We start from the raw sequence: 19,083 nt of genomic DNA on the forward strand, positions 1-19,083 counted from the left end.
CGCCGTCATTACCCGGATATAGTGCCAGAAGACCCAAATGAGAACTTGCGCGCGCTGAGAGAAGGTCCGTCACTGTGCATCATCCGAGAGCGCGCACGTCTTACAGTGCGCAAATATTGAGCTATCTTTCAAGTCTTGTGCTTGAACGGACAAACTCACACCAGTAGTAGTCCATCTTGATGAGTATCCAAGCAGACATAGTCTGAATATGCCTTAAGTGAACTTTATACAGTCTTTACTGCTCTGTTTAATGTCAAACAAAAGGACATCACTCACTGCTCTTGATTGAATAGCTTTTGTAAGTTTAATAAGGCTTCATCTTTAATTGAAACAGTTAAATATACAGTTATTTGATTACTTTATTCAATTTCTGCAGGCACTTTCTGCAGGCCAGTAGACCTATTATTATTTAATGTACACGAGTGAGGTCAAGTTAAACATTTTAGTTAGAATTTTATTTTACACTGTGCATTGTTGCAATGTGCTAAATAAATATTTGCATACTTTATAATTGATTTATTATTTGAAATGTTAATATTAATTTATGCAATTGCAATGCCTTGATTTTTTAGTAAAGTTACTCAGTCATAGCATTAGCCATAAATGCAGTTGTACTAATAATTGGCATTTCTTTTGGTGTTTCGGCCAATATTTTTTTTTCTTTCGGTGCATCCCCTACTAGGGCTGCACGATATTGGAAAAAAATTACATTGCAATATTTTTTTCCCCAACAATATATATTGCGTTATTGAGAGCCATCAATCCAGGCTATAGTCAATAATTACCATTCCATGATATTAATAATTTCAGTAATAAGCAAGCTTCATTAGAAGTGACAAAAATAAATGTTGGAAAGTATGTGCAAACATGAAACTAAACCTCCAGTAGGTGGCAGCAGGTTGACCGTCTTAATGAGTGAGTCACTGAGTTGTTCATTCAAACGATTCATTCAAACACTGAATCGTTCAGTAACACACTGTGAGTGAGACGCGTTACGGGTCTGCTGTGAACGATGTTCACTGCTAAAATAGAACAAAAACACTAAATATTGCATCGTGTGCTACCGTTCTCTTAAATTTGATCATATTACTCCTATTCGTTTTTCCTTGCATTGGCAACCAGTTATTTCGAGAATACATTTTAAGATTTCAATTCTTGTTTTTAAATCTTTAAACGGCCTAGCACCTGGTTATCTTTCTGAAATGCTAAATATGCATGTTCCATCTAGGTCACTTAGGTCCGGGGATGTTGGACTTCTCACGGTTCGCAGGTCTAAACTAAAACATAGAGGGGACAGGTGGGCCTGCCACGATAACACATTTTGCTGGACGATAAATTGGCCAAGAAATGATTTCGATAAACGATAATAGTCGTTCTGAGACCATTTTCATCTTAAATAATGATAATGGCATAATAATGCAGGCACACCTTTTCAAAGATCAATAAACTTTTATCTCTAAAGACTATTTAACACTAAAAATGGAAAACATTTTAAATAACCACAATAAATGAACAAAGCAACCAAAAACAAGAAATGCATGGACTCTCAGTCTGTTTAAAAAATGCATTTAAATAAGAACCAAAAACAATAAATAAAAAGGATGAAAACTGCGGCCGATGATTGTGTTTTAGGAGCATATTAGGGTCGGCACGGTTCACAAACCCACGGCTCGGTTCGTATCACGGTTTTAGGCTCACGGTTTTCCGTTCTGTACGGTTCTTGTTGTTTTTTTTCTTTTAATCCAGAAATGTACTTCAGCATATGATCTATTAATTATTAGGGCTGTACTAGAATAATCGAATATTCGTTCGGTGAGGTGGCATTCGATTTTCAGTTTTGAGATTCGAATATTCGTTTTTTTTTTTCAACACGTGACTTCCGTCGCGGACTCGTTCTCGCTCATGCTTGAAATAATAATAATAAATTTTAAAAAACACCGCAACATGCTTTCAATAAAAGCATCGCGCATTTTAAAGATTTAAATTAACAAAAAGTCAGAATAAGACAAAATAAATCCCTTATATAGAATAAAAATAATCTATTAATTGTAATAGATATTACATTTTGTGTCATTTTAAAAACAATTCATTTATTCTTATTCAACTGTTTATAAGCATGCTACCGTGTTCTTTATTTATTACAGTTCATTGAAATCACTGTGTGTTACTAATTTAATTTCTGTTTTGGGATTCATTTGTTTTAAAGAAAGGTTCGTTATTAATACCTTATTAAAGTTCTTGCTCTCAACAGACTTTGTGTTTTGTATCACTTGTGCACTGTCCGTTTTCGGAGCATAAACCTGCCCGTGTAATGCGTACCGGAAACTGTTCTATTTAAAAGATTATTAAATGTTTATTAATATTTAAAGAATGTGTGCCACCTGATCATATTGCACCAAATGCAACACTGCACTCCACTGGGTCTGCCGCAACACATTTACGATGCCGAAGAGTGAAACGTGAAGTCGTGAAAGATGATACAAATGCAAACCGACACTATTATTATATATTTAGCCCCACCCACCGAAGCTTCGAATATTCGATATTGATTGCCACCTAAGCTTCGAAGCTCAAAAAATGGCATTCGAAACAGCCCTATTAATTATCCACAATTTAGGATACAGTATTAAAAAAAAATATTATATCATAGCTAGGGGTGTAATGGTTCACAAAATTCACGGTTCGGTTCGATACGATACACTGGTGTCACGGTTCGGTTCGGTACGGTTCGGTATGTTTAAGATACAGCAAAAAGAAAAAATTGGCAGATAAATTACCTTTTTTATTATTTTTTTTGTGCCGTGCGTTGCGTGTGCGTTGCAGGAGCCCCACACGCTGTAGTTCTTTCACATATGCTGCGTTTGCAGTCCGCATCTGATCCGCTGTTGCACACCACAAACACAGCATTGATTCATTATTTTTTTATTTAAAATCCAAAAGTTTTTACTGAACATGCCTCGTCAGAATTCCAATTCTCTTTGTTTACTCTTTAACAGAAGTCAGGTTACGTAGCCTACTACATTTAAACAACATTTTATTAAGTTCATTTATTCATATTTATATACTTTAGATTTAGCTCACACAAGTGCAAAACATTTAAACATAGGTTATAGCCTTAAATCACAAACATTTTAAATTAGAAACTTACAATAGTATATTCAAAAACAGCCGACTCTCGTCTTTTCTTTCGTTTTTTACACCCTTTTAAAAGAAATCCTGCAGGTCATAAAGAACTTTGCTTTTCACCTCCAAGAAAGTACAAGTGCTCTCCATTATGGCACTTTTTTTTTACCTAAATGCCAGGTAAGGTGTCGTTTTTTTGCTTTACTTGAGAAAAAAAGCCATGTTGACTTTGAAACAAGAGTATATTTTAAATTACTAGACTTTCGCGTCAGTACATGTTAATTTTAATGCGAAAAGTCTTCTGTCGCTTTAATGCAGCAACGCAGCGCATCAAAAAATAGACTCGGTACGAAAACGATCCGTGCACTGCTGCAGACGCAACGCTCCTGGAATGGACTGACGGACAGCATCCGCGTGCAGTGTAGCTGTCATCCGTTAACATGGGTACGGAAAAAAATACGCACCGCACACGTACTGCAGACGGAGTGTGTGTGAAACGGGCGTTAGGTCTCATATCCGCGGCTATAAATGGACCACTCGCCGCGGTGATGTCTTTTGCCATTTGAATACGTTGGAAATGTCTGTCTAAATGCTGCGGGGATAGTTTGTGGGATAGTTTGTGGCTGTTTCTCCTTTTTATCTTCTTGTTGTCGGCGTAAATGATGATTGACATGACATGAATTATTCCCGCTGCTGTACCATCAGCAAATGCGACATACCGTTGTTTTTTTAACCCATCACTCTTGCCAACACCATCATAGCTTACAAAGAATCCAAAGTTCACCCAAACACCAGACCTGTGGTTATTGGAGGATCTTCTATTTCTGGTTTGTTAAACGCAATAGCCATTTTGCCACGAGCATTCAGCGCGTAGCCTACTGAGTAAGCGAGCACCTGACTGAGCAGCCTAAAACATATTTGGTGTTTTTTTTCTTTCTTTCACTTCGGCGGTGTCAGGGGTGTCTTTGGCTATTATGTCGTTTTGGTTATTGGGCTACCTTGTTGAACGCATATTATTATATTTCACACACTTTTTTATTTTCCAAATCTAATTAATTAGTCAAAGAACCGTTCGGTACACAATGCGTACCGTGTACCGAACCGAAAGCCTCGTACCGAACGGTTCAATACGAATACGCGTATCGTTACACCCCTAATCATAGCCTAATCATGCACAAACTGAACTTGACCATCTCTGAGGAAAGGGATATTTTGATACAGTGAGAGAGAAGACATTGATGACATGCTTTTCATTTATTTGGCAAAAGAAGGAGAATGTGTATCGCTATCTCTTTTAGCACACAAAGAAGAATTAACTTGCGCTTATTAAACTTTAAGCTGTAAGCCTCGTTTATACACGACTCGAGCGTGAAGGCGCGCGGCAAAAACAGAGCGTGACGCTAACAACGCCAAGGTCATGGGTTCGATGCCCAGGGAAAGCAAGAACTGACAAAATGTAAAATGTGTACCTTGAATGCAATATAAGTCGCTTTGGATAAAAGCGTGTGCCAAATGCATAAATGTTAATGTAAAATGACGTCGATGTGGAGTGCGCGAGACCCCATTTCGCTTGGCATTGTGCACGTCAAATGTCGTAACTTTGCTTGTGGCTCCGCAACCGAAGAGCCTTGAGTTCCAGACGAATCTCCTGGCCGAGCGTGACGTCTCATCACGCCGCACCAGGTCTGCGCGTCGAGTATAAACACCTCCCCAAACGGACGAGGCGCGCGCAGTCAACGAGAGCGACAAGGAAAACATAAAAGCATGCAAATGCAAATTATCACGGCCGGAAAAATTATCGAGCTCATTTTTTTATTGTGCGATTAATTGATTTATCGACTATCGCGACAGGCCTAGGGACAGAGGGGATACATATTCATCTTTATATATTTAATACTCGGTCATCGTTAGCCCTACAGATAAGAAGACATTTATAAACTGTCTACTTTTATTAGTGTACACTCACAATAACAACAAAGGCCGTGGATTCAGGGAACAGATTATTTTGCACTCCACTCCAAACGCTGTCTCCATTTAAAAAGATGTTTTGTTTATTAAACGCAAAGTTTTTCATTTCAAAAGCATATCTTAATTCAGTTCATATTTCCAACAAATGAAATTTCAAGCCAAAATAACGAAATTTTGAGTTACCACCATGCAAACTCAAATATTTCGCTCTTTTAATTTTAATGAATGCTTGACTAATACGCCCAAGTCTCCTTCCATTAGTTATAAAGGATAGTATGGCTGGGATACAGCCGACATAAACCAATACGTGCATCATTTTTGGAGTGACTTTGGAATGAAAAAAGACGTTTTAGTCGCATAACATCGGTTAATGTACATTTTGCAATAGTTTTTTATCGATGTGTAGAAAATATTGCAAAAGTGTTGCGCAAATCTGGCTATTATTAAGGGTTTCAGTGACAATACACACTTACACACATGTGAGAATCAGAATATCAGGTAGTTCATGATGTAAACAAGTTTGTGAATATAAAGAATAAATAAAAGCGCTTTGGTGCGTCACCGAGCTTTAATGTCATCCACTGTCATTTTGTTTAAAGTATCGATTTGACAGCGGTATCATAAAAAAAACCAAACGATCCTAACCCTAATCACCTGTCAGTTGTATATTTGAGTGAATATGAATGATATTTAATGATCTTTCCTTTCACCACAGAAATGGCAGCGGCGGTTCTTCGTCCTGTATGAGCACGGATGCTTGCGCTTTGCACTGGATGAATCGGTAAGCTCTGCGTTCTTTTGGGAATCTAAAGTGCTTAGTTGATTATATTCCGGCAAAAATGCTTTTCTTCCTCAGTATGTTTGTCTTGTTTCTAGTCCAAACATCTACAAATTCTTAAAACAAGAAGTATTTACTAGACAAGTAAAAGTAATTGTCTTGTTTTAGGGAAAAATAACTCAAAATGAAGAGAGTTTTTGCTTAAAATAAGATAAATAATCTGCCAATGGGGTGAGAAAAATAATCTTGTTTTCTGTTTGAATTAAGATTATTTTTCTCACCCCATTGGCAGATTATTTATCTTATTTTAAGCAAAAACTCTCTTCATTTTGAGTTATTTTTCCCCAAAACAAGACAATTACTTTTGCTTGTCTAGTAAATACTTCTTAGTTTAAGATTTTTTAGATATTTGGACTCGAAACAAGACAAAAATACTAAGCAAGTAAAGCATTTTTGCAGCGTGTTCAAATGAACACCAAATCCCCATCCCTGAGCTGAAGTCATCCACGAAGGAGTCGCCGGATGGGAAGTATCAGATCATGGTCCAGTGGTTTGGCCTGTTTGTTTGACAGGAATGTGGCATGGGTGACCAAACGAGCAGGCAGATTACAGATCATAGGAGATTACGGCGTGTGTGTGTAAACACTGAGGCCCACACACTCGCTCACTGCTACAGGAATGCCCATTTCAACATGAGGCGGAAGAGGCGATCCGCCATCACTGCATAAAACGCTTTACTTACTTGTGTATTTTTGTCTTGTTTCTAGTGCAAACATCTAAAAATTCTTAAAGGTCCCATTCTTCGCGATTCGATCTTTCAAACTTTAGTTAGTGTGTAATGTTGCTGTTAGAGCATAAATAATACCTGTAAAATTATAAAGCTCAGAGTTCAATGCCAAGCGAGATATTTTATTGAACAGAAGTTCCCTTTCAAAGCCGACAGCGAGCGGCCGGTTTGGACGACACCGCTGCACTTCCTGCTGTGATGACGTCACTAGAACCGTTTGTTGACTAAAGCTCCGCCCACAAGAACACGCAAAATAGGGGGCGTGGCCTCGGTCCTCTCCCGCGTGGAGAAGAGTGCGCATTCAGTGCTTACATTGCCCCGTTATGGGAAGAGGCGGGACCTTTCCGGGCAAAGTGCGCTAAGCTGCTGTCCAATCACAACACGGGAAGCGCTGGCCCAATCAGAACTCGTTATGTGTTTCTGAAGGAGGGACTTCATAGAACAAGGAAATCCTCAGGCCGTTTTTAGGAGAGAGGGAACAGCGGTGTACAGATGAGTCAATTGTGTGAAAAATACTGTGTTTTTACACGCGAAACATGAACTCGTTATATTGCACACTGTGAACATAATCAACGCTTCAAAAACACACGAAGAACGGGACCTTTAAGACAGAAGTATTTACTAGACAAGCAAAAGTAATTGTCTTGTTTTGGGGAAAATAACTCAAAATGAAGAGAGTTTTTGCTTAAAATAAGATCAATAATCTGCCAATGGGGTGAGAAAAATAATCTTAATTCAAACAGAAAACAAGATTATTTTTCTCACCCCATTGGCAGATTATTTAGCTAAATTTTACTTGTCTAGTAAATGTTTCTTAATGTAAGAATTTTTAGATATTTAGACTAGAAACAAGACAAAAATACTGAGTACGAAAAGCATTTTTTGCAGTGTATTGTGCGAGATGGCTAAGGGAGGACGCTGTTTTTATTTCCAGTGAGTGTTGAGGACAATCAGAACTAGTTCAGGCCACTACAGAGTTTCCTGCCATTGTTTTGCTTTTGAAAATGCTGTCAGTCCTCCTGTCCAGTCTCTTCATCTGTGCGGGGAGTTTCAGGAAATGCTGGGAAATAAGGTCAAGAAAATGGACACTGGACCAATATGGGTTTGTGCACTGCAAAAAATGCTCTTCTTACTCAGTATTCTTGTCTTGTTTCTAGTCAAAATATCTACAAATTCTTAAAACAAGAAGTATTTACTAGACAAGTAAAGGTAATTGTTTTTTTTTTTGTGAAAAAATAACTCAAAATGGAGAGAGTTTGTGCTTAAAATAAGATAATCTGCCAATGGGGTGAGAAAAATACTTTTACTTGTCTAGTAAATGTTTCTTAATGTAAGAATGTTTTGATATTTTGACTAGAAACAAGACAAAAATACTAAGTAAGAAAAGCATTTTTTGCAGCGTGGTGGCCGATAAAAGTCTGATATCGATATATATATCGGCTGATATTATTCAAGTGTGTATGTTATAGTACAGTACCAGTCAACCCATTGGTGTGTCCAAACTTTTGACTGGTTCTACTGTATATAACACAAACAGAATGTACATAATATATTGTTCATAAATACAACACAACAAACGATACACTCGTGTCACGATTCAATATATTTCACGATACTGAACTCACGATACGATATCTATCCCGATATTTTAAGCCAACATAGTTTTTTTTTTTTTTTTACGTTTTATTATTATTAAAATATTATTTGTGTATTACTATTATTAGAATCCCCCAAATATTCCCCCATTGCATCATTATACATTATACAGTAATGTCACTGAAACGCCGTAAACGTTAACTTTTCCCACTCAGGCATTACTCCTGTGCTCATCTCGTACTGCTATTAATGCACCATATAAGAATGAAGCATCTATAATGCTTTGGACAATCATACTACTGAAACTAAATGTGATCTGGCGATTTAAATGATGTTTACACTTTGACTTTGAGGAGTGTGTGTGCTTCAGATGATCAATGCAATCCGTCAAAGCTCTAATCGCAGAAACATTCATCAAAATGGCCTACTATAGCAAGCTGATCCTGGGTTAAAACAACTCTATATCGCAAAACATATCGTTTCCATCAACGATACACATCATCACATTTTTATATCGTTTAACGATATATCATTACACCCCTAGAACAAACATTCAAACAAAATGGATGTTATGAACGTGTTTGAGAAAGAAAGGGAGGAGAGGTGATCTAATTAAAGGGGGGGGGGGGGGGGTGAAACACTCAATCTCATGTCAATCTTGAGTACCTATAGAGTAGTATTGCATCCTGCATATCTCCGAAAAGTCTTTAGTTTTATTATATTTATAAAAGAAATATGGGCTGTACCGAGTCTTTCTGAAAAAAAACGAGCGCCTGGAGGCGTATCGAGTGGGCGGAGCTAAAGAATGACGAGGCGTATCGTGTGGGCGGAGCTAAAGAATGACGAGGCGCATCGTGTGGGCGGAGCTAAAGAATGACGAGGCGCATCGTGTGGGCGGAGCTAAAGAATGACGAGGCGCATCGTGTGGGCGGAGCTAAAGAATGACGAGGCGTATCGTGTGGGCGGAGCTAAAGAATGACGAGGCACATCGTGTGGGCGGAGCTAAATAATGACGAGGCGTATCGTGTGGGCGGAGCTAAAGAATGACGAGGCGTATCGTGTGGGCGGAGCTAAAGAATGACGAGGCGCATCGTGTGGGCGGAGCTAAAGAATGACGAGGCGCATCGTGTGGGCGGAGCTAAAGAATGACGAGGCGTATCGTGTGGGCGGAGCTAAAGAATGACGAGGCACATCGTGTGGGCGGAGCTAAATAATGACGAGGCGTATCGTGTGGGCGGAGCTAAAGAATGACGAGGCGTATCGTGTGGGCGGAGCTAAAGAATGACGAGCACGAAGCTACTGCACGAGAGCTTCTGAAAGCTGACATCATCAAGCGTGGAGATGTTACCCAACATAAACCATGGCTATCAATCAGATTCAGCTAACACAGATATGATCCAGAATCAGATCTGGAGGCTGAAATAAACTGAACAGGAGAAGCAGCAGCAGCAGGACGTCCGTCTCTGTGGTGTGGACTGTATTTAGTGGCCTGTCAACATTTGTGTGTGTTTACTCGCAGTTTATGAGGACATGATTCGGTTTATGGACTATTGTATGCGACTAAACCTTAGCAGTAGCAAGCAAAACGGTTTTGCACGTCAGACTAGTGTAACGTTATACAGAACAGCAATGGAGTAACGTTAGCGCATTTGAATGACGAAGCACGCTTTGTGAGAACGCTAGGTTTATGTTTGGGTGGTTTTACAATAAACAAACTGACACCTATAGAGGTCAGCTAAACAAATGTATATAAACACACACCATAGATCGCTGCTCCATTGATAAATTAACTAACGTTATACGCGATCGTGTCGTTTACTGATGTTTACTCACGCGACGATAGCCGACAGCACAGACATCTGAAGCAGTTTAACTCAGCGGCTGCTTCCAAAGCAGGACCGAACCTTTATCGCTGGGACCGCTCCGTCAAAAACACACTTCTTTGGTAACTGTTGATTTCGTGAAGTCCTGACAGCAGAGACTGTGGAGATCCACTTTTGCGACCGAAGCGTATGTTGTGACGCTTCCCGTCATTTCTGCGTCATGCTCTTCCCAGAATGCTGTGCTGAAGCGTTGAAGTCGCTTGATGTCACCCATAGGAATAAAGTGGAGCGCCGCGCGACAGACGTGTTGCACGGACGAGTGCTCTCTGCAGCTGAGCGAGTGTTTATAGGCGGCGAGCATCTAGTCGCGCGCGCGCACCCTACCGGGAGAAGAGCCCGTACGGCCCATACAAGGACCTTCCGCTCTATTAACGTCAAGCCGACCCATACTCGAAAAAAACTCTCGGAAACTTGTGAGAAACCGGAAGGAGTATTTTTGACACAGAAATACTCCATCAAACGTCCAACATTAGTTTTTGAAACTTTGTCTATGTTTAGGATGGGAATCCAAGTCTTTAACAGTGGAGAGCTCAGTGTGCATGAAACAGCATCCCCCCCCCCCCCCCACCCCCCCCCACCCCGTAAACTGAAGGATGTTTTATTTTTATTTCAGACCACTATTGTGGATCTGACCATTTAATTTAATTGTTTTATAACTGTTTTAACTATCCTTGTTTTTAATTTTTAATTCATCCACATGGTATTCTTATTGATCATGCATATGTTACCACTATTTTAGTTAATTTCTATGTAAAGCACTTTGAATTTCCATTGAGTATGACGTGCGGTATCACTTCAGTACGGGGAACACATATTCACTATTACCTCCGACTTCTGCCTCATAATCTCCTAATTTACTGCTTATTAAAGCCCCACTTGGCTACTTTTGCTCTCGGGGTCCCCCTACAGTTTGGAAAAAATAATGTCCTCAACTACTGTCGTAAGATCTGTCCTCCTACATCAGGGGACGCCATCGCGCGTGCCTTTGCTGACATGACAACCCTGATAGCCCTGAACTAGTGATGCGCGGGTCGTCTCATAACCCGCGGACCCCGTATGTCTATTTAATGGTCACAGGTGCGCGGCGGGTTGTAAAAATATATCCAGTGGTGCGGTGCGGGCCAAATAACTTCATAAAAGCGTCCCGCGGGTCGGTGCAGCACTAACAGTTCCCCTGAACACTGCAGGAGGAGTTCACATGCAGGTGTTCTTCTGGCGGCGCGTGTGAAATGTCTTCATCCCAGGTAACGTTACAGTCAGTGGCAGATGCTTCAGCATGTCATATGAATATAATTTCATGGGTTTTATTTTTTTCAAACGCCAAATAATCACCATGCTCACGTTTACAAGCCAGCGTCATTATAGTAGTCTATTGGTTAGCGTTTTACAGAATCTATGATACTTCAGTTCAGTGTTTGAGTGGTAGCTCACCGTAACAAACATGACAGCATCGGTCGGCCACGCCTCCTTCAGCTCACGCCGACGAGCAAACGCTGGTCACATGCTGATCCTCGTCCGGCCTTTAATCACAGCACTCTCTCGTTTCCTCTTATTGCTTTCCTCCAACAAAACCTTTTCTTTCTTATTTGTCTGTGCTGCTTCGGACATGACTATATTATCCGACGAACAAAGTTGGGCTCGCACGTCCGAATGTAAGGAAGTGTGTGTGTTGGTGGAAGTGACGTATATGCCGTAAAGCAGTCGAATTTTGTAGTTCTTTTTGTTCTCGGGTTACTAAACCCGAAGTTTAAAAGTACGATTAAAAACGATACAGACCCCATCAGGCTACGGCAGACGTGTCATTCAACCTATTGTAAGTCGATTTATCATCACAAGAGTCTTAAAAAATATATTATGAAGGTTGAAAAGTTACCTAGTGCTGCTTTAATAGTTAGTAAGGTAGTTTTTGTAGCGGTTAAGTTTAGGTATTGGGTCGGATTAAGGGATGTAGAATAAGCTCATGCAGAATAAGGCATTAATATGAGCTTTAGAAGTGCTAATAAACAGACAATATCCTAGTAATGTGCATGATCATAAGCAACTAGTCAATAGTTAATAACTGAACCTTAAAATAAAGTGTTACCAAATGTGCTATACAAATAAACTTGCCTTGCCTAGAACAAACATACAAATGAAAAACAGTTCAAAAACATTTCTTTTGTTAATGATTACAGTTCATTAATATCTGCTTTACCACTTTATAGTGTGATCTAGTGTAGTTATTTGTGTGTGTGTGTGTGTGTGTGTTCTTCCTCTGATGTAATCATGTCCCAGAATGGCTGTAGTGGTTTTAAAACACATGAACTCTCTGTAATCCCGAGTCTGCCGGCTCTTATAGCGACTCTTATAAACATGATGTGCATTTAGCTACGGTCTGGAAGTATTTTAATTGTCCGGCTGAGATGTTCTGAACATGGAGTCTGCGCTCAGGATTGCATTTTCACCCCAATATGCCCTTATTAGGAGAAACTGCTGAGGACTTTTGGTGACGGCGCTGAACTCCGAGAACGTTATCCCCCTAAAACCACATGGAAATGTTAAATATGCTGTGAGATTCACGTTCCCGCCTCCACACCTATTTCTACAGCAGGGTTTAGAAAGCCAATTTAGGACGGCTGAAGTGATCAGCATTATTTTCCTGCTCTTCATGAGTTTACATCCACTGCTGATTTCCAGGTGTTTCGTGAGACGCTGGTGTTTTATTGCCCTCAGGTGTTCCTGAGATGGAAGATTTAGGTATGTTTTTACAGCGAAACGGCACGTCTGGGCACATTAAAATAAGAAGAGCTATTCCTGAAGATGGGATAGATTTGCTTGTTGTGACCCAAAACTTAAAAACTTGTCCATCTGGCTGTTTTTGTGTTTTGATCCACCCTTATCAACAAACTGGAGACTGTTGAGCTTTGCATCACGGGATGTTATGTCGGCATCTTGTTTTAAAATAAAGTTAATTCATGTTAAGCTCCAAAATGACTAGAAGCCAATGATTAGAAGTCCATATGACTAGATAAGTTTATAGTAATTCCACAGATGAAATCTAAGGTTTTGACCGGACTTTTAATTTTCTAAAATCTGTTTTGAAACGGTTGCATTATATTGAAGTGTGATTAGCGTTTCAGATGCTTTATTCTTATAGTGCATTAATCGGTGACATTACTTTTTTAACATTTCTTTAGGGCTGCCACTAACTACTATTTTTATATTGATAAAGCTATCGACTAATTTATAGTTTCATTGATTAATCTATCGCCTAATTTATCGATCAATCTTTAGTCTAATTTATCGGTTAATCTATCACCTAATTTATCGATTTATCTGCCATCTGTTTTATCGTCTAGTCGAGTAATCTATCGACTACTTTATCCTTTGATCGATAATCTATCACCTAATTTGTTGATTAATTTATCACATAATCTATTGATTTATTTGCTGGTTAATCGATTAATCTATCGACTAGTTGCTCTGATAATATATCGCCTAATTTAACGATTAATCTGCCGACTAGTTTGACGTTTAATCGATTAATCTATCAGGTAATTTGTCGCTTAATCTATAAAATTGTTTATCGGTTAATCTATCTGCCAATTTATCATTTAAATGGTAAGTCTATCATCTAATTTATTGTTTACCCAATTAATCTATCAACTCATTTTCAATTGGTCCATTAATCGCTTGCCTAATTTATCTACTGCTCTAGCGGTTTATTTAGCTTTTGATCGATTAATCTATGGACTAAATGATCGTTTAATTACTTAATATATCAACAAATTTGTCAATTAATCTATCGACTAGTTTGTTTCATCGATTAATCTGTCGGCTAATTAATCTATCACCTAGTTTAACGGTTAATCTGTCGGCTGATTTATCGCTTGAACGATTAATCTACCGGCTAATTTATTGATTAATCCATCGCATAATTTAGGGATTAATCTTTCGGATGATTTATAATTTAGTTGATTAATCGATCGCCTAGTTTATCACTTGCTCTATCGACTTATTTACGGTTTGATCAATTAATCTATCGACTAATTTATCGGTTAATCTATCGACCGAGTAATAAACTTATAATCATTACATTAGTGTTCGTATTATTATTACACGGAGGCCTATCTAATTTCTACAGTACAACAGTGATATATTTCTCAAGTTAAACCAAACTTTTATTTTGCTGTGATAACCTTTTGAGTATCTGTGTGACATGACGGTAGTTTTTTTTAATCAAATAGACATTACAAAAAGTATTTTTGGGTGGAAGGGATGGGGGTCAAAAGTAGTGGTGTAACAATATAATATATAATAATAACAATACAATTTTAGAGGTGAACTGTCCCTTTAAGGACAAGTGTTCACTATAGGCTGTGCTACTGTCACTTTAAGACCGGCTCGGATCTCATATATATATACACTCACACACACACTCGACTTTACTTTCACTTTAGACATAACTGACTGTGTTTATATATGTTAACCTTGTGTGTGTGTGACAGTATTAGCACAGTAAGACGGCTAAGTCCAGTAATTGTGTGTGTGACAGGCTTTAGTGCGCTCAGCGAATGTAAAACAGTGCATAAGCAGCCAATGAAATGTTAAAACGCAGTAAATAATGAACTTTGGTGATTGTTAATAACTATAGTGTTGTGAGTATAACTCTCTGACACCGCCTAACTTCAGTGCATATGATGGAGATTTGCTCATCTCAGCTCGTAGACTCAAACAGCCGAAATAAACGGAGAGAAATATTTCAAACGGAGGGAAATAGAAATAATTCATTAAATGCAAAACCGCAAAAAGCGCAATTCACCAGCACGCATTGAACCGTGAATGCCGTACCGAACGTTTCAATATTATATTGAGAATTGTGGCATCCCTAACACACACACACGCACTTACACACACACTTACACACGCACTTACACATCCTTACACACACGCACGCACGCACACACAGACATACACACACTTACACACACACGCACTCACTTACAAACCAGTTACACACACACTTACACGCATACAGTCTCACACACTTACACACATAGTCTCACACACACACACACACACACACACACACACACACACACACACACACACACACACACACATTTGTTTTTGTGAAATGTGGGGACATTCCATAGGCGTAATGGTTTTTATACTGTACAAACCATATTTTCACACACACACACACACACACACACAGACGCACACACTGCCCCTAAACCTGCCCATCACACACACACACACACACACACACACACACACACACACACACACACACACACTGCCCCTAAACCTGCCCATCACACACACACACACACACACACACACACACACACTACCCCTAAACCTACCCATCACACACACACACACACACACACACACACACACACACACACACACACACACACTGCCCCTAAACCTACCCATCACACAGACACACACACTGCCCATAAACCTACCCAACACACACACACACACACTCACACACACACACACACAGCCCCTAAACCTACCCATCACAGACACACACACTACCCCTAAACCTACCCATCTCTCACACACACACACACACACACACACACACACACACACACACACACACACACACACACACTGCCCATAAACCTACCCAACACACACACACACACACACACACACACACACACACACACACACACACACACACACACACACACACACACACACACACACACACTGCCCATAAACCTACCCAACACACACACACACACACACACACAGCCCCTAAACCTACCCATCTCACACACACACACACACACACACACTGCCCCTAAACCTACCCATCACACACACACACACACACACACACACACACACACACACACACACACACACACACACATTCTGCATTTTTACTTTCTCATAAAAACTCCTCCTGTGTGATTTATAAGCCTTTTGTAAAGTGGGGCCATGGGTAATGTCCTCATATTTCACCCTCTCCTGTAATACCTGTGTCATACCCATGGCATTATACACACTTGTGTCCTGATATTTCTCACACACATACACACACACAGGCTGCAAATAGGCCCTGCGAGTGTGTTTTTATGGTGGGCCTCCTTTCTTCCCCCAGGCCCAAAGCATGAGGACCTTCATCACAGGGCCTGGGCCACATTCCCCCCCGATGACAGTCCTCCAGCTATTTGCTCTTCCTGTTTTTCTTTTCCTCCATGCATTGCCTCATATGTTCCTCTCTTATCTGACGACGCCCCCGAGCCAGTCCAAAGACCCAAACCCACTGGTGTCGAACTTTGGCACACATCGCTCGCATTATTTTGGCCAGTTCTTCAATGCCCTTCTGGATAAAATAATGTGAAATGAGTAATCGGACGCATCTAGGCTTCATGATTTATGGCTGGATATAAGCGTCCGGTTTTGTGTTTTCCGTGACACGCAGCTCTTTGTTGGTGTCTCATTACCCAGAAGTTTTTCTTCCCTCAGTGAAACGGGTTATAACTGTGACACACTGTAATTTCCATATTTGGCATTCCCTGGAGTTTACTGGCAGCTTTTAATAAAACCAGATCACTTAAAACGGCCATAAAAGGAGTCAGGAGAAGACGGCACCTGTTTTACATCTCGATTCGGCTGATAAAGGCCAGGGCAGACGTTACGAGGCGCTTGAGTGTGAATCTCAGGATCTTCACACAAAAAGTTATTATTATTCCCGAAATGCTCACGTCCTTCCAAAAGGGCAGGAGAGGACGACCTGATGCACGCTCAATATTTCAGCTTTATACAAGGGAATAACTAGAGATGCACTGGTCTTGATTTTCTCTCAGAACTATTACTGAAAACACAAACAAAACTCTACTTTTCTACAATGCTAAATTTAATTTTTCATACTAGACTATGAGAACAAATTTCAAACAGCAGCTGATTGTGAAAATTAAACGCAGATTAATAAACCTGGATTCCAATTTTTCTGGATTGCATTTTAATGATTTAATCACAACCATGTCTAATTAATTAAATTAATAAAAAAATCGCTTAATTTATTAACTAAATGCATTTTAATGATTTAATCACAACCATGTCTAATTAATTAAATTAATAAAAAATCGCTTAATTTATTAACTAAATGCATTTTAATGATTTAATCACAACCATGTCTAATTAATTAAATTAATAAAAAATCGCTTAATTTATTAACTAAATGCATTTTAATGATTTAATCACAACCATGTCTAATTAATTAAATTAATAAAAAATCGCTTAATTTATTAACTAAATGCATTTTTATGATTTAATCACAACCATGTCTAATTAATTAAATTAATAAAAAATCGCTTAATTTATTAACTAAATGCATTTTAATGATTTAATCACAACCATGTCTAATTAATTAAATTAATAAAAAATTGCTTAATTTATTAACTAAATGCATTTTAATGATTTAATCACAACCATGTCTAATTAATTAAATTAATAAAAAATCGCTTAATTTATTAACTAAATGCATTTTAATGATTTAATCACAACCATGTCTAATTAATTAAATTAATAAAAAATTGCTTAATTTATTAACTAAATGCATTTTAATGATTTAATCACAACCATGTCTAATTAATTAAATTAATAAAAAATTGCTTAATTTATTAACTAAATGCATTTTAATGATTTAATCACAACCATGTCTAATTAATTAAATTAATAAAAAATCGCTTAATTTATTAACTAAATGCATTTTAATGATTTAATCACAACCAAGTCTAATTAATTAAATTAATAAAAAATCGCTTAATTTATTAACTAAATGCAGTTTAATGATTTAATCACAACCATGTCTAATTAATTAAATTAATAAAAAATCGCTTAATTTATTAACTAAATGCATTTTAATGATTTAATCACAACCATGTCTAATTAATTAAATTAATAAAAAAATCGCTTAATTTATTAACTAAATGCATTTTAATGATTTAATCACAACCATGTCTAATTAATTAAATTAATAAAAAATCGCTTAATTTATTAACTAAATGCATTTTAATGATTTAATCACAACCAAGTCTAATTAATTAAATTAATAAAAAATCGCTTAATTTATTAACTAAATGCAGTTTAATGATTTAATCACAACCATGTCTAATTAATTAAATTAATAAAAAATCGCTTAATTTATTAACTAAATGCAGTTTAATGATTTAATCACAACCATGTCTAATTAATTAAATTAATAAAAAATCGCTTAATTTATTAACTAAATGCATTTTAATGATTTAATCACAACCAAGTCTAATTAATTAAATTAATAAAAAATCGCTTAATTTATTAACTAAATGCAGTTTAATGATTTAATCACAACCATGTCTAATTAATTAAATTAATAAAAAATCGCTTAATTTATTAACTAAATGCATTTTAATGATTTAATCACAACCATGTCTAATTAATTAAATTAATAAAAAATCGCTTAATTTATTAACTAAATGCATTTTAATGATTTAATCACAACCATGTCTAATTAATTAAATTAATAAAAAATCGCTTAATTTATTAACTAAATGCATTTTAATGATTTAATCACAACCAAGTCTAATTAATTAAATTAATAAAAAATCGCTTAATTTATTAACTAAATGCAGTTTAATGATTTAATCACAACCATGTCTAATTTATTAAATTAATAAAAAATCGCTTAATTTATTAACTAAATGCAGTTTAATGATTTAATCACAACCATGTCTAATTAATTAAATTAATAAAAAATCGCTTAATTTATTAACTAAATGCAGTTTAATGTTGAAATCACTTTTAATCACATGTTTTTAAAATACAACTTAAAAGACACTTGCTTTCCATGCGTATCCCTATTGTTGAAATAGATATAAATACATATTAGAGAATATTTTTATTATGATTGTTGTCATTATTAATATTGTTTTTATTTATTTTATACCTAGATATTG

The 19,083-nt window shown here is 37.5% G+C and overlaps 1 protein-coding gene across 5 annotated transcripts in view; it reads left to right on the forward strand.

Annotated features, from left to right (window-relative positions):
* Nucleotides 1-19,083, forward strand: part of mprip (myosin phosphatase Rho interacting protein) — a 113,575-nt gene that overhangs the window by 47,855 nt on the left and 46,637 nt on the right. For all 5 annotated transcript variants that reach the window (XM_067430110.1, XM_067430111.1, XM_067430113.1 and 2 more), the window contains exon 3: nucleotides 5,807-5,872. In XM_067430110.1, coding sequence (XP_067286211.1) covers nucleotides 5,807-5,872 — 66 coding nt within the window. The remainder of the gene's footprint in view (nucleotides 1-5,806; nucleotides 5,873-19,083) is intronic.

The sequence above is a fragment of the Pseudorasbora parva genome, chromosome 21 (assembly GCF_024679245.1).
Source record: "Pseudorasbora parva isolate DD20220531a chromosome 21, ASM2467924v1, whole genome shotgun sequence".
NCBI classification, from domain to species: Eukaryota; Metazoa; Chordata; class Actinopteri; order Cypriniformes; family Gobionidae; genus Pseudorasbora; species Pseudorasbora parva.